The sequence below is a fragment of the Podarcis muralis genome, chromosome 1, assembly GCF_964188315.1.
Source record: "Podarcis muralis chromosome 1, rPodMur119.hap1.1, whole genome shotgun sequence".
NCBI lineage: Eukaryota > Metazoa > Chordata > Lepidosauria > Squamata > Lacertidae > Podarcis > Podarcis muralis.
In genome coordinates this window covers 7,459,240-7,472,950 of record NC_135655.1, presented here as the reverse complement: position 1 = coordinate 7,472,950, position 13,711 = coordinate 7,459,240, and the positions used below count along the sequence as shown (strand labels likewise).

The 13,711-nt window shown below is 41.8% G+C and overlaps 1 protein-coding gene across 1 annotated transcript in view; it reads left to right on the top strand.

Annotated features, from left to right (window-relative positions):
* Window positions 1-13,711, top strand: part of PELI2 (pellino E3 ubiquitin protein ligase family member 2) — a 74,319-nt gene that overhangs the window by 49,141 nt on the left and 11,467 nt on the right. Inside the window, exon 3 of the mRNA XM_028730861.2 lies at window positions 9,937-10,038. Coding sequence (XP_028586694.2) covers window positions 9,937-10,038 — 102 coding nt within the window. The remainder of the gene's footprint in view (window positions 1-9,936; window positions 10,039-13,711) is intronic.

The following is a 13,711-nucleotide window of genomic DNA, read 5'->3' as shown; positions in this document are numbered from 1 at the left end:
TTCTTGAGAATTTGCTTACTGTGGTTGAGATTAAATTCTTAACTAGAATTCAGATATCATATTTAATGCATAATCCTACAAAATCCCCACAAAACAGCCAGACAGCTCTTCTACTGATTCATTCTAATACTCATTCATTGGTATATACTGGGCAAATTACTTGCCTAGTAATACCAGCTCTTTTAGTCCATGTACTTGCCTGAAGTGTTGAAACAGCTCTGAAGCACTGTTAATTAATCCTGCTTGCTTTGGTCGCCAACTGCATAGGTTTCTTACCTATGTCTTTGACACTCTACAATTTTTGTCACGTTCATAGTAACAGTGTTTACTTCTGTAAATACTTTACCACCTCAGACTGCCAAATCAAGGAAGTCCAAATTATGGGGGAAGACTATATGTTGTAAGAAAAGTTACATATAGGTTGAATGTATTTTCTTTCAAATTTGTCAGAAACTACCCTTGTTCTCAAGATTTCAGATGTGCTGTGCCTCAGATTTTATAGACGTGCACACTAGCTACGCCTGATGAATGTCCCCTTTGTTAACAATTGGAATTTGTCTTGCTTTATTGATGTTGGGCTTTAACTGTTTTCAGCAGAATAAGATGGTTATCCTATGTTTGAGAGAAGCTGTGACATTATGCTGGAGGAAATGTTTCCTCTCAAAAGACGTAGAGCGGACGAAAAGTTTCTGAGTGGCTGCCAACTCACTTGATTTTTAAAAAGGATTGGGAAATTAATTGACTGTAGGTATATAAAAATGGCTATTATCCATGAAAGACAAATTGACCCCTTAGTATAGTAGTAGTAGGAGGAGTTGTATCCTGTTCTGCTGTTTCACTCAAACATCTACTTGTGCAACAAGGCTTCTCCTTTCTTTCATTCCCTTGTGCACCTTCAAAATCTACTCCAGAGGATTGGGGGTAGGCTCTCTGGAGATTTTGGGTGCACGCAGGGTAGATGAGAGGAAGACTACATCCAGTTGTGCCAGCAGAATGACATTTTCGCTCAGAACTCAAGAATTGCCTTGCCGCATCTGTTCAAGGTCTACCTTGCTCGACATTCTGTTTCCTAAAAGTGGCCAACCAAATGTCTTTGAAATCTCATGAACAGGCACTTCAGTGGTGAATTTATGGCTAGGCAGTATATTTAATGTTCATTATGCATTACTTTACTTGTTGTTCAATGTAACCAGACATTTCAAAATAGGTATATTATATCAGCCGATATTGCAGAGTTAACAAAGCCTGGGGATAGCACAACGTAAGACTTAACTTCAAGAACATTAAGTGGCTTTGAAAACCTATTCCGAGCATGATGATTTATGGGCAAGTCACTTTGACATAAGCACAAATGAGTTTTCGGTCTATTTTTGAGCAGCAGAACCGAGGGCTTTCTTTCAGCATCAGTGACATTTAGAGACTTTTTCAAAGGCATTTGTTTGTCCCACGCCAGCATGTCTCCTCATACTACGTCTTTTTACTTCAACTTAGAAGACCTTTTATCTGTACTCCATAAAGATTTTAACTCCACATCATTATGGCTAAATTGTTCTGATTATAAAATTATTTAGTACAATAATATTAAATAAGTTTTGGTTGTATTGCGCAGGCATAGCCAAAATCATTTAGCAACAGATAATGGTAAATTGTACCAAGGGCAAAGAGTAAGGCTTGCATTATTATGCATAGCCCCAAAAATGTTAGGACTGTGTTGGGTTACCCAAAGCAAGGACTATAGAGAGTTGTTAGTAGTGCTAACTTTATCTTATAAAATGGCATAATTTTAAGGGTTTTGGTTGTTGTTTTCGTTTTCCTTTAAAAAAGACAATGAGGCTACCCAAGACCTGCTGCAGAGTAAATTTAAGGAAAGGCTTCCCCTTCTGAGCTCTTTACAGTGGTACCTCGGGTTACATACGCTTCAGGTTACAGACTCCGCTAACCCAGAAATAGTGCTTCAGGTTAAGAACTTTGCTTCAGGATGAGAACAGAAATCGTGCTCCGGTGGTAGCAGGAGGCCCCATTAGCTAAAGTGGTGCTTCAGGTTAAGAACAGTTTCAGGTTAAGAACAGACCTCCGGAACGAATTAAGTACTTAACCTGAGGTACCACTGTACTAATGTATTAGCAGACAGCCTAGCTGAGTGCTAGAGTTTCTGTTGCATTTTGGATGTTTGTGCCTGAGAGCAGATATGTAAAGGTATAGGAAGCAGGGTGGACTAATTTTATATCAAGACCACTTAATTGGTCTTCAGCTGGTAGAACTGTGGCAGAGAATTGACATCCAATGCCACTCTCCTTTTTGTTTATATTGCTTAATACGAGGACAAGTAGGATGGGGGAGAAGGACAGTGGGTCATGATGGGGGTGGGGGGTGGGATCCCGAGTCTGAAAAGCTTGAAGACTGCTGATTTAAATGTTTTCCTATTTGTATGTTAGATACTTCCTAGACAAAAACCACATAGAAATCAATTACTTTCACCATTAAAGCATGATTACACAACCTAAGGTGGTAATTCAAAACTTGTGCTCACATGTCATCTGAAGAGAGAGTTGAGAACATCTGCAAAATTAATGGACTTCTGGTTGACCCTCTATAATTACATTTGAATCTCTTGAACAAGAGTTGAAGATATAAGTGCACAAGGCTTTCCAGAAGAAAGAACTAGGTGCTACCGGGGATCTAGGTCACATCCTCACCATAGATTTAAATCGCTTGGTTTCCCCCAAAGAATTATGAGAATTGTAGGTTGTTTAGGGTGCTGGAAACTGTAGCTCTGCGAGGGGTAAACTAAATTTTTCAGGATTCATTGATGGAAACTGTCTGTTAAATGTGTGGTGTGGATGTTCCCTCTGGCGCTATTTTCCATGGGACAGAAAGTAAATGTTCTGGTTGGCTGACAGATAGTCATAAATATTTGAGAAAGGAAACACTGAGCTCAAGATGTTCAGTGGGTTGTATAGCAGCCTTCCTGATGGGATGATGTACTCCAGACATCTGAAGGGCACCAGATTGGGGAGGGCTGGCATATACAGTATGAGAAGACTCAAGCTGCCTCTGTGAATGAATGACCCTGTTGAGATACAGAGTGATGTTTCCTGGAAGCAGGGGTAGGAGCTGGATCTTAATACCTGTGATAGGTCTCTGCGGCTGCTGTTTCAAGCCCCTGATAGTAATATAGTTTATGGCTGTTTTGTGCTAAATTGCAGTGCTTGGCAATCAAAAGGCAGATATCTTTCCCCGTTGTTTTTTTCTTCTCATGGAAAAGCAGCCTTCAACCAGCTGTCCCCCCTGCTCCCCCTGATTGTGTTTCGCTATTGCACAGCATTAAGGGATGCCAGTTGTGTGCATAATCGATAGCATTTTGGCAAGGGTTAAATTCTTGTCTCTGCTCATTTCTCACGAGAGATATTGGGAAGCTGTTTAAAGGTCTCTCTTAAAGTGCCTATCGAGAGTATCTTTGGCTGTCAATACAAAATAGATTTGCGTCAGATTCAGTTTGTAGTGTCCGAAAATAATGGAGTTATTTGATGGGTCTTATCTCATTAGCGTGCTATACCAATGAGAGAGTGTGCTGTTTACCCACTCAAACTCTGAACTTCTTGGAAGCAGTATTACAGAACTTACAAACCATCACTTTATTTTTCCTGCTCTGATCCCAATTTACAGTGGAATGTATGTATATTCATAGTTCTAAAGAAGGATTTGGCATTATAGCTATTTGGGCTCAGTAATATGAAATCTAATGTGACACGTTTGGTCTTGATTGTTACCAGCTATGAGAGTCTCTTTCAGTGAGTTAAAGGAAGTGAATATTGATAGTTGCACTATGCTGGTTCAACTGGTTTTGACACCTATCCAAAATTGACTCTCTTAGTTTTGCACGAAACCATGTGTTGTGGTGAGAGGACTCAACAGACAACATTTGCTATGTACCTTGTGGTGACTACAATTACTTTTTCACTACCTCTCTCAGCCTGATGGTGCAATGAATTGGTTGGGGAGCAATTGTTATTGGAATAATTGATCGGTCTTCTCTGGATTTAAGTCAGACATTTATGTGCAAGTAAAGTATAAATTTTATAAATTATTTCCTTTGAAGTTTTCTGTGCAGCCATTCCAAAGGGGCGAGCCACTTTACCTGTTCAGAACAACTGCATGGTGTACTTCAGCAGTGTTGGAGGTTGGGGACAAGTACAGTTCAGACTGGTGGAAAATTGTACATAAAAATCAAACTTCCTATATGTAGAAATTGAGCACACCCTAAAGTGTGCTCTCAGACTCTTTTTTCTCAATTGAAAATAAAAATGCAATTTAGAATTAATATGAATATCATTGTAATGGATGTGCTCTCTCCCATTTCCAACCACAAATTCATACACACCACATAACTAGTAAATAAATTTGGCTGTGCTGTTGTGAGCAGGTGAGAGCAATTTAAATGTATATGGGCATTTTCACCAGAAGTACAGAAAAACTCTCAAGGGAGGGAGATTTTGTGGGGTGGGGGTGAAGACACTGCCAAAATGTTTTTTAAAATAATGAGTAGTTTTGACTTAGTCCTACTTTAAAAAATATTTTTCACCTTTATGTTCTGCAGCATTAAATTCTCAGTGGGATTCAAAGTGTTTTAAGCGCTTCCAAAATGCACATGCTTAGCTGAGTTATTTTTTAAAAGACCTTATCTTGCAAGAAAAAACACTGAAGATGGCCAGGTGTGTGGTTAAAAACATGTGGGAATTCTTTTAAAAATGGTTTCTAATATTCTGCTTCAGATGGGCTTCTTTCTCGGCACTCAAAGCTCATGAGGTTTCCATGGCAATGTTCTCTTTTGCTAAAGGTTACCAGAAAATTACACTTAATGGCTTTATTGGCAATACAGATCAATTTCACTTCCCAGATTTACTGTTGTCTTACAACATAGAAGCAGTAATTCTGGCCGATTAATTTTCATCTGGTGTGTGTTTAACAAAGTAGCAGTCTTCTCTACATATAAAGTGGTGACAGTCCAAAGACAGATGGTGACATCCCTCGTCTGTCCATTTCACCGCCCTCCCATTTCCAATGACTGCTGTTTAGCAAGGGGACTAGACTTGATAATGCCAGGGCCAGCCCAACCATAAGGCACACTGCACACTTAGGTGGTGGAACCCCAATGGAGTGGCACCTCATGGGCACCCCACCATAGCTGTCAAGCGTCCCTTATTTGGCGGGACAGTCCCTTATCCCAGCGCCGTGTCCCGCTGCTGTCCCGTATTGATGATGTCCCTTAAATTTCCTGGGTTTCAAAGGAAGCAGCTCCTCTCCCTCCCTCCTTGCCGGCCAGGGAGGAGGGAGACTCCAACTGTGTTGCTTGGCTGTGTTGCTCACCCAACAAGGAATCTAAGAACGACTGGGGGGTGGAGCTTGCATGCCTTGTGCCGATCAAATCGGCCGCGTTGCCTGGGGACTCTCCTTTGCTCAGCGCTTCCCAGCGGAGAGGTGACGGTGGTTTTCCTTGCTGCATCCCCTTTGCCGGGTTGCTGCGCTATGGGAACCACCACTTGAGGCTTCGTTTGGCTGCTGGTTGACTAAAATCCCTTATTTTGGCTGCTGATCCCTTATTTTCGAGGCTGCTGGTCCCTTATTTTCAAATCTGTAAATTGACAACTATGCACCCCACCTGCCACCACCAGATTAAAGGAGCAGCGGCAGTGGGGGGGCTGGCAGTCTCTTGCTGATGCTGAGACTTCTCCAATAACAGTGGGAAGGCTTCTGCAGTGGCACTGGAGACTCCCAAGTAAAACGTGCATGGATTGGGGACCTCAGTGACTAAAGCCGCGTGCGTGTGACTAAGGCTAGGGTGAAAGGGCTGCTTTTGTTATACAATTAGTACTGTTTAAACTAAGTTTAAATCCAGCACAATACTTTACATAATGCATCCTACACACACATATGCTGGTATTTGAAAATACTCATTATTCTCGTGACTTAGGGTTTTGGCTGCCATTGCAGGGGCTGAGCCCCATTTATGTCTGTGGTGTCCAATTAAGAATTGCTGTTGGAAATATGATGTTAACCATGTGTCACTGATGTGAATAGTGAATTAGTTCATGCATTTTGAAAGAATAAATAGAAAGTGCTGCTGAACGGGGGTGGGGAATGGTAACTAGCTATTCTGTTTTTGCTTCCGTAACCTAGGTTCCAGGAGCCATTTCTATTCCCAGTTTCTAACACAGGCATGTGCCCCCCCCCCCCGCCCCCATTGGTCGAAGTGGCTCCTCAGTGAGAATGAGGCCTAAGAAAAACAGGGCATAGACCTTGATTTTTGATTAGTAGGAATCTTGTAGCCATAAATGCATAATGTATCAAAATTCTTGGTGAACTTAATTGGCTTTTTTTGGTTGAACATTGAGCAGTTTTCTTTCTGCATGATGGGGTACCATATACTCTTAATTACATTAGTTCTGTATTTTGTTACAAAAATCAACCATTTTTAGTTCAAGTTGTTATACAGGTCTGCTCATAATTCAGTTTGAATGATTCCAAATACCACAGCTTTCTTATCTGTTAAGCAAAATGACCAGTTGAACAACATCTGTGAGTAATAGTTAACAATAAATCTATACAGTTGGTCTAGAGAACCAACGGACATATAAAGGGTTTAGGAAAATAACAAAAGTAAATCTGTGAGTGGTTATTTTAACAAGAACCAAATATTAATTTAAGAAGTGGAGTTTGAACATTAGCAATGTGCTATAGGATATTTAGAATAAATGAGAAGTTTTCACCAGGTCTTAAATGTCAGCTCCTGCATGAGTTGGATTTGTGTGGAAGTCTGCCATGGCCTTTCACAAGCTAATGAGGACAGAATTCCACTCTAGTACCCTAGGCAGCAGAGCTAAAAATAACTGATTAGGAATATCCTGCCCCAATTAGTTCCCTAGAGGAAAAGGAGTCAAATTTGCTTGAACAATTGTCATTCATATTAATGATTCCAAATTCTCAGTTTAAATGGGATGGGGGCATTAGAAAAATAAAAATGAATTTGTTTCACCGATGCAGCATTTTGTGCCAGACTCTCACTTAGCGTCTTATTTTGTTTTCCAGTTGTGTATAGCACTGGGCTGCTCGTTTTCTGCTGTGCTGCCCTTATTCTTAAGCGTGTTCAGTCTAGGATCCAGAGTTTGTAATGATTACGGCACTTTGGCCGTTCACTCCTAACAAGCCACCTGAGTCCTTGACTATGTAAATCAGGCTACTATGCCTCGTAAAGCTGCATTGACCCCTTTTCTAATTATAAGCAGGTGTCTCGTTGCAGTTTGCCCTTCCATGTGGGCTAGTAGCTTCTGTAGACACAAAGGTCTTTTAACTAGTCTCCCAGTCCCTTGCCCCCTTTATCAAGCCAAGTCATCTGTAAAGCCTTCATCAAAGTGAAGTCTGTTTCTGACCTGTGCAGATGGTGACCCTTTATTGTTCCCAATTTATTACTGCAGCAGAAATCAAAAGGGCACAGTCTTAGGGAGGAGAGAACCCCATAAAAAATTAAAAATAAAATTGAACTTAAAGCTAAGGCAGGTTCAGATGCACTCACCGTTCTCTACTTTACTCAGTACCACACACAAATTCAGTAACATTCTGAAACCCCTGAAAGAGGAGCTTCTGGTACTATGTTGGAGCATCTCAGAATGTTATGTGAAGACTTTTCATTGAGCAAGGATGCCAACTTGAATAAAATATTGGGGGGGGGCAGGTAAGCCCCGCCCTGCAAAACCCATCAGAAGATGCAGCAAACATATACCATTTGAATGGCAGTGTCCCATTAACTTTGGGGCCCCCCCGTCCACCTCAAATATGGGGGTGGGAGCTGAAGAGACCTCAGAGCCTAGGAGTTGGCTCCTATGTCTTTGAATATTTCACAGTTCCTTGAGTGAACTCCAGTCCTAAACAATCCTTTCATTGTTTGCATAGCCACTTGGGGCCATTTAGAATATTACTCAGCAACAGAATTGGTTTGTCACAATGTATGTGCTCAACAAGAAGACAGTTGTGGTTTTCTGACTGTTGTGCTTTGTGTGAAGTGTCTGTTTCTCTTAATTATTTGGGGTTTTTTTGAAGTTGTACTTTACATTGTTAGATGTATGCTTAATGCACCTTAGGCGTGCACCCAAACAAATAAAAACCAGTGAAATGGCCCTTATCATCCAATAGCTGAGAAGCCCTGGGTGTTGGCTGATATTCTTTCAACTTTCTTCCACTTCTAATCAAATATCTAAACAGACAGAGACAGAAGAGAATTAAGGGTCATTTATCTCTAGTGAACTGGCTGCCAGACTCTATTCTCTTTTATGGAAAGTTCCAGCTTTTGAAGCATATCTGTCACCACTGTGGCTTCATCTTTCCCCTTTATTATGGGAGGGTCCTTAGCTCAGTGTCAGAGACTGGTCAGTGAATGCCAGCTGACTGCTTTTTATTTAACTGTGCTTCAGAGAAGCTGCCTTAGTAAAATTGCTTTCAAAAATCATTTCTGCTTTTCATAGGCACTGTTGCTTTAATTTTATGATCCTGGAATTTCTGTATAAAAGCCAAAGGAGAAAAGGGTGGGATTCAACTAATGGGTTCCATCAGTGGAAGGCCTATGAGAAGATTTTCTCTTGTGCAATGGGGCTTTCCCCCCCCCTCACTGGGGGGGGGGGCGTTGGAAAAATCCCTGCAACAGCATGTGGGAGGAGAAAGGGGAAATAGTTCTGTCTGGTAAGCCATAATGCCTGCCCTGGTTGAACAATCACATTAAATTCCTCCCAGAACATAGTTAAAAGCTATGGGTGATAGTCAGTTAAGTTTTACTCATAGTAGAGCAATTGAACTTAACGAACATTGATTTCAATAAGTTTACTTTGAATAAAACATAGCTGACTGCTATCCCAAGTTATTTGTTTATAATTTTTTTCAAAGTTAATTTCATTTGTGATTAGCTCAGCTATCAAGCAAGTTGATGAAAATACAGTGGTGCCTCGCAAGACAAAAATAATCCGTTCCGCGAGTCTCTTCGTCTAGCGGTTTTTTCGTCTTGCGAAGCAACCCTATTAGCGGTTTAGCGGCTATTAAAGGCTTAGCGGCTTAGCAGCTAAAAGGTTATTAGCGGCTTAGGAAAGGGGGGGGGGGAGCGGAAAAAAATCGCAAGACTCGCAAGACGTTTTCGTCTTGCGAAGCAAGCCCATAGGGAAAATCGTCTTGCGAAGCAACTCAAAAACGGAAAACCCTTTTGTCTTGTGAGTTTTTCGCCTTGCAGGGCACCACTGTACCCTTTTGTTCTAAAAATGCTTTTAAAATATCTGACCAGTATTTAGCCAATTTTACAAATCTGTTTTCACCTGTCGCTGAGTACATGGATGCTTTTCGGTTTGGTCCCTGATATCTCTAGTTAAAGACCCTCTAGAAGCAGAATAGGCCTGGAAAAGATACAGTACCTGCCTTTGAAAGTCACTGCTCCTTCAAGGCATCTGGGTTAGACTTGGTAGCCATGGCAAAGAAAAGCTTCACAGGCTGTTTTTCTTTTTGGATTATGGAAGTGGGTCATTTGAAAAAATTGTGTGCCCAAAAGAGAGAAAGTGTGAAAAGTGAAACTTGCATGTTTGCAGTCAAGATTCATTTGTCTTGATTCTAGCTTGGTTTGTTTTTTAAAGGACAGATCTTTGTAATTTTCTGTTCATAAGCAAGAGCTTTGCTCGTGGGGTGGGGAGTCACACCTTGCATGGGAAGTCCCTTAGCAATGCTCTTTGTTGTGATCCAGAGTTGCGGCTGAGCCACACTTGCTGCAAACCGCATAAACAAATTGAATTAGCCAGGATAGGGAGAAACTCGGTAATGGCTGTAACAGCATTTACAAATGTTGAAGTGATGTGCTTTTCCCTGAATCAGGCGTTACTTAAATAAAGCAGGAACTGTCTTATTCCACAGGCCATCAGTTGTAAAGGGCAGCACAGTATATCCTACACGTTGTCAAGAAGCCAGACGGTGGTAGTGGAATATACACACGACAAAGATACAGATATGTTTCAGGTAAGTGCATTTGCGTGACCTAAAAACAGCTGTTTGTGGGCTTTTATAGCTTATTTCCTGTGTGAAGATGTCCTGAAATGGCTTACAGAAATGGTGTCCTAGAGTACAGGCTTTATTCTCAGATGTTGCTCTCTCTGAAGGAAGGGTCTTACCTGCTGGTTCCTACATGGGCAGGTTGCACATTGGTTTTAGAAGTGCACACTAGGAAGCTTTGGTACAAGTACATGCAGCAAAGTATGTGCTTTGTGTGTCATATGTGACTGCACACTAACTACTTGCATGCTTGTTTTTCTGACACTGAAAAGCTTTCCCACTATCTCACTCTGAACTGTCACAGCTCTTCTTTTGCTCAGCGTGTCATGCTTTCAAAATTCACTACTGGCTTTTGTTGTTGGCAAAAGTGTAAAGGCATTCTACAGACCTTTCAATAATAATCTTGAGCCTGGACTGTGTCCCACTCTTGCTCTTTTGAAAGCACTCCCAGTGGGAACTGGTGGTGGCTGCATTATTTATACTTTCATTTAGTGATGCTCTCTAGGTCTTTCCAATGACATATTCATTCAGCAGTAAATATACTGAGTTACAGATGCTCAAAAATAGGTTGTTGGTTTTCTTCCAGGAGCACCAACAAAGCCATTACTTAAAGGCATTGTTTCAGATTTTCATTCATGGCAGAGGTAGTTCTGGAGTGTTTAGACAGTGGGTGGGTTCATCAGTTTTTCTTTGTTCCTGTATGTACCTAGATTCAGTTAAAATACTTTCTGTCACATCCCTATGTGCTTCACAACGATGAGAGGTCTCTTGTGCTTTCAAAGCACAGTGCGTACTAGAATATTGTTTGTTAATTTAAAAACCTGCCTGTCTTTTGGAAAACTCAGCATATTACATGGAGCTCCCAGTGTTGTCCTATTCTTCCACCATGCGGGTCCATTTCTCTTTAGATTCACTAGTATTAGGGGATTAGGTGCTGCTTGGTCCACTCACAATCATGATGTGTACAGTACTATCTTATGCCACACAAAATACTGTATTTCTGTGCTGTGAACCATCCAGAGATCTATGGATAAAGGGCAGTATACAAATTTTATTAATTTATTTATTAGTAATAATATGCAATACTATACATATCTAAGGGGATGTGGGTGGTGCTGTGGTGTAAACCACTGAGCCTTGGGCTTGCCGATCGGAAGGTTGGCGGTTCGAATCCCCGCAATGGGGTGAGCCCCGGTTGCTCAGTCCCAGCTCCTGCCAACCTAGCAGTTCGAAAGCACGTCAAAGTGCAAGTAGATAAATAGGTACCGCTCTGGCAGGAAGGTAAACGCCGTTTCCATGCACTGCTCTAGTTTCGCCAGAAGCAGCTTAGTCATGCTGGCCACATGACCCGGAAAAACTGTCAGCTCCCTTGGCCAGTAAAGCGAGATGAGCGCCACAACCCTAGAGTCGTTCGCGACTGGACTTAACTGTCAGGAGTCCTTTACCTTTACCTTTATACATATCTGGGCTTTTTGAGAATGCCAATTTGTACTGAAAATGCAAGGCTCATGTTTGGGATAAATATTTCTAAAATATTTATTTAGTTGACAGTTCATTGGTTCATAAACTGTAGGATTTTCAGCTGGGTGCGATTTGTTTTGGGGCAGGGAGAGGGTGAGTCCTCTAAAAGAAGCCCCGTGGATACAGAGTGCACATGTTCCACGGGGCCTCTTTTAAAAGACTCACCGTGTACAATGTTCCGCATCGGCTCCCTTTACTCCAGCACCCTGTGGTCTTGCTTTGATCGCCCCACTTGAGCCAAAGTTATTGAAGATCTTCAAGGAGTGAAGTGGTTGTGTTATGCTAGTTTGAATAGCAGACAATGTGTGACGCTTTCTAGGCGATTTATCTTACAAATGTTGGACTATGACAGTTGGGCTTTAGACATAGAGGGGCTGGGGGGGGGGCTGGTAATTCCTGAACTGTTGAATTAAGAACATAAGAAGAACCTGCTGGATCTGCCAGTGGCCCATATAGTCCTACCCTGTTCTCACAGCTGCCAGCCAGTTTCCCCCCCGAATCCTGCAAGCATTTTTTAAAAAGAAAAAGAGGGTGGAAAGGGACAGGCACCCGGGAATAAAAAACTTTGGCAATCCCACCCACCATTGAACCCGATGTGTTTTGACAATACACGATTTTGGCTTTATGCGCTATTCCTGGACCATAATCCCAGTGTAAATTGAAAGTCACCTGTACTATATTTTCATCTTTTCTACAAAGGTGCTTGATTAGCATTTTAGTAGAATAAAGTAAGAAGGCTTATCTTCTCTACCCTGTCTTCCACAGCAAATATTTCTAGCAAATAATAAGTCCGGCAGAATTTTGCAGTTAGAATGTTTCCTAAACTCAAATGACACAGCAAAACAGCACAACCCTGTACCTTGGTAGTCAATGTCAAATATTAGAAGACAGCTTTAAATACAATTCTCTTTTTTGGAAGAAAGAATCCATGCGATTCAGATATTTAATCTGATATTTAATTTGCTGCATGTTTCTTTCCAAATCTTAGATGCACAGAGACCCAACTTAAAATCTGTTGATTTCCTTGCTGTTGTCTAGGAAGTTCATAATTCTGGTTTATGGCATAGCTCCAAGAAGCAACATTAGTCTCTTCAAGAGCAAGACAAATATATATTACTTTTACTGCAGTTAAAGCAGTAACAGAAATTCAGGGCTTGCCACGTTCATTTTCACCCATCACAGTGTTTCTGCAGCTGAGCAATCTGTAATAGTTTTTATGCCATAACACACCACTAATACCTCTTCTTTTAATAAGTGAAACATTCAAGTGCACCCGTTGACATCTTGATGCCAAAAGGAGTCAAGTAATACCAATGAAGCAGAAAATTTGGGGAGGGCTTAAGCTCAGTGGCAGAGCATCTGCCCTGTGTGTGCCAGTGTGGTGTAGTGGTTAAGAGTGGTGGACTCGTAATCTGGGGAACCGGGTTCGCTTCCCCACTCCTCCACATGCAGCTGCTGGGTGACCTTGGCCTAGTCACACTTCTTTGAAGTCTCTCAGCCTCACTCACCTCACAGAGTGTTTGTTGTGGGGGAGGAAGGGAAAGGAGAATGTTAGCCGCTTTGAGACTCCTTCGGGTAGTGATAAAGCGGGATATCAGATCCAAACTCTGTGTGCAGAAGGTCCCAAATTCAATTCCTAGTAGCTCCAGGGCTGGAAGGGACTCCAGCCTGAAACCCTGGAGAGCCACTTCCAGTTAGTGTAGACAGTACTGAGCAAGATTGAGCAATGTTCTGACTCAGTATAAGGCAGCTTCTTACATTTCTGTGCTCCTAAAATATTTCATAGAAAGGTGGAGCCATGAGCATGCTACAATATAGCTCCCTCTCTGTGTGAAATGATTTCCTCCTTAGCATTTAGTGAAAGGGGCTGTGTCTAAACCACAGAGCCTAGGACTTGCCAATTGAAAGGTCGGTGGTTCGAATCCCCATCATGGGTGAGCTCCCGTTGCTCGGTCCCTGCTCCTGCTAACCTAGCAGTTCAAAAGCACGTCAAAGTGCAAGTAGATAAATAGGTACCGCTCCGGCGGGAAGGTAAATGGCATTTCCGTGCACTGCTCTGGTTTCGCCAGAAGCAGCTTAGTCATGCTGGCCACACGAACTGGAAATACTGTCTGTGGAC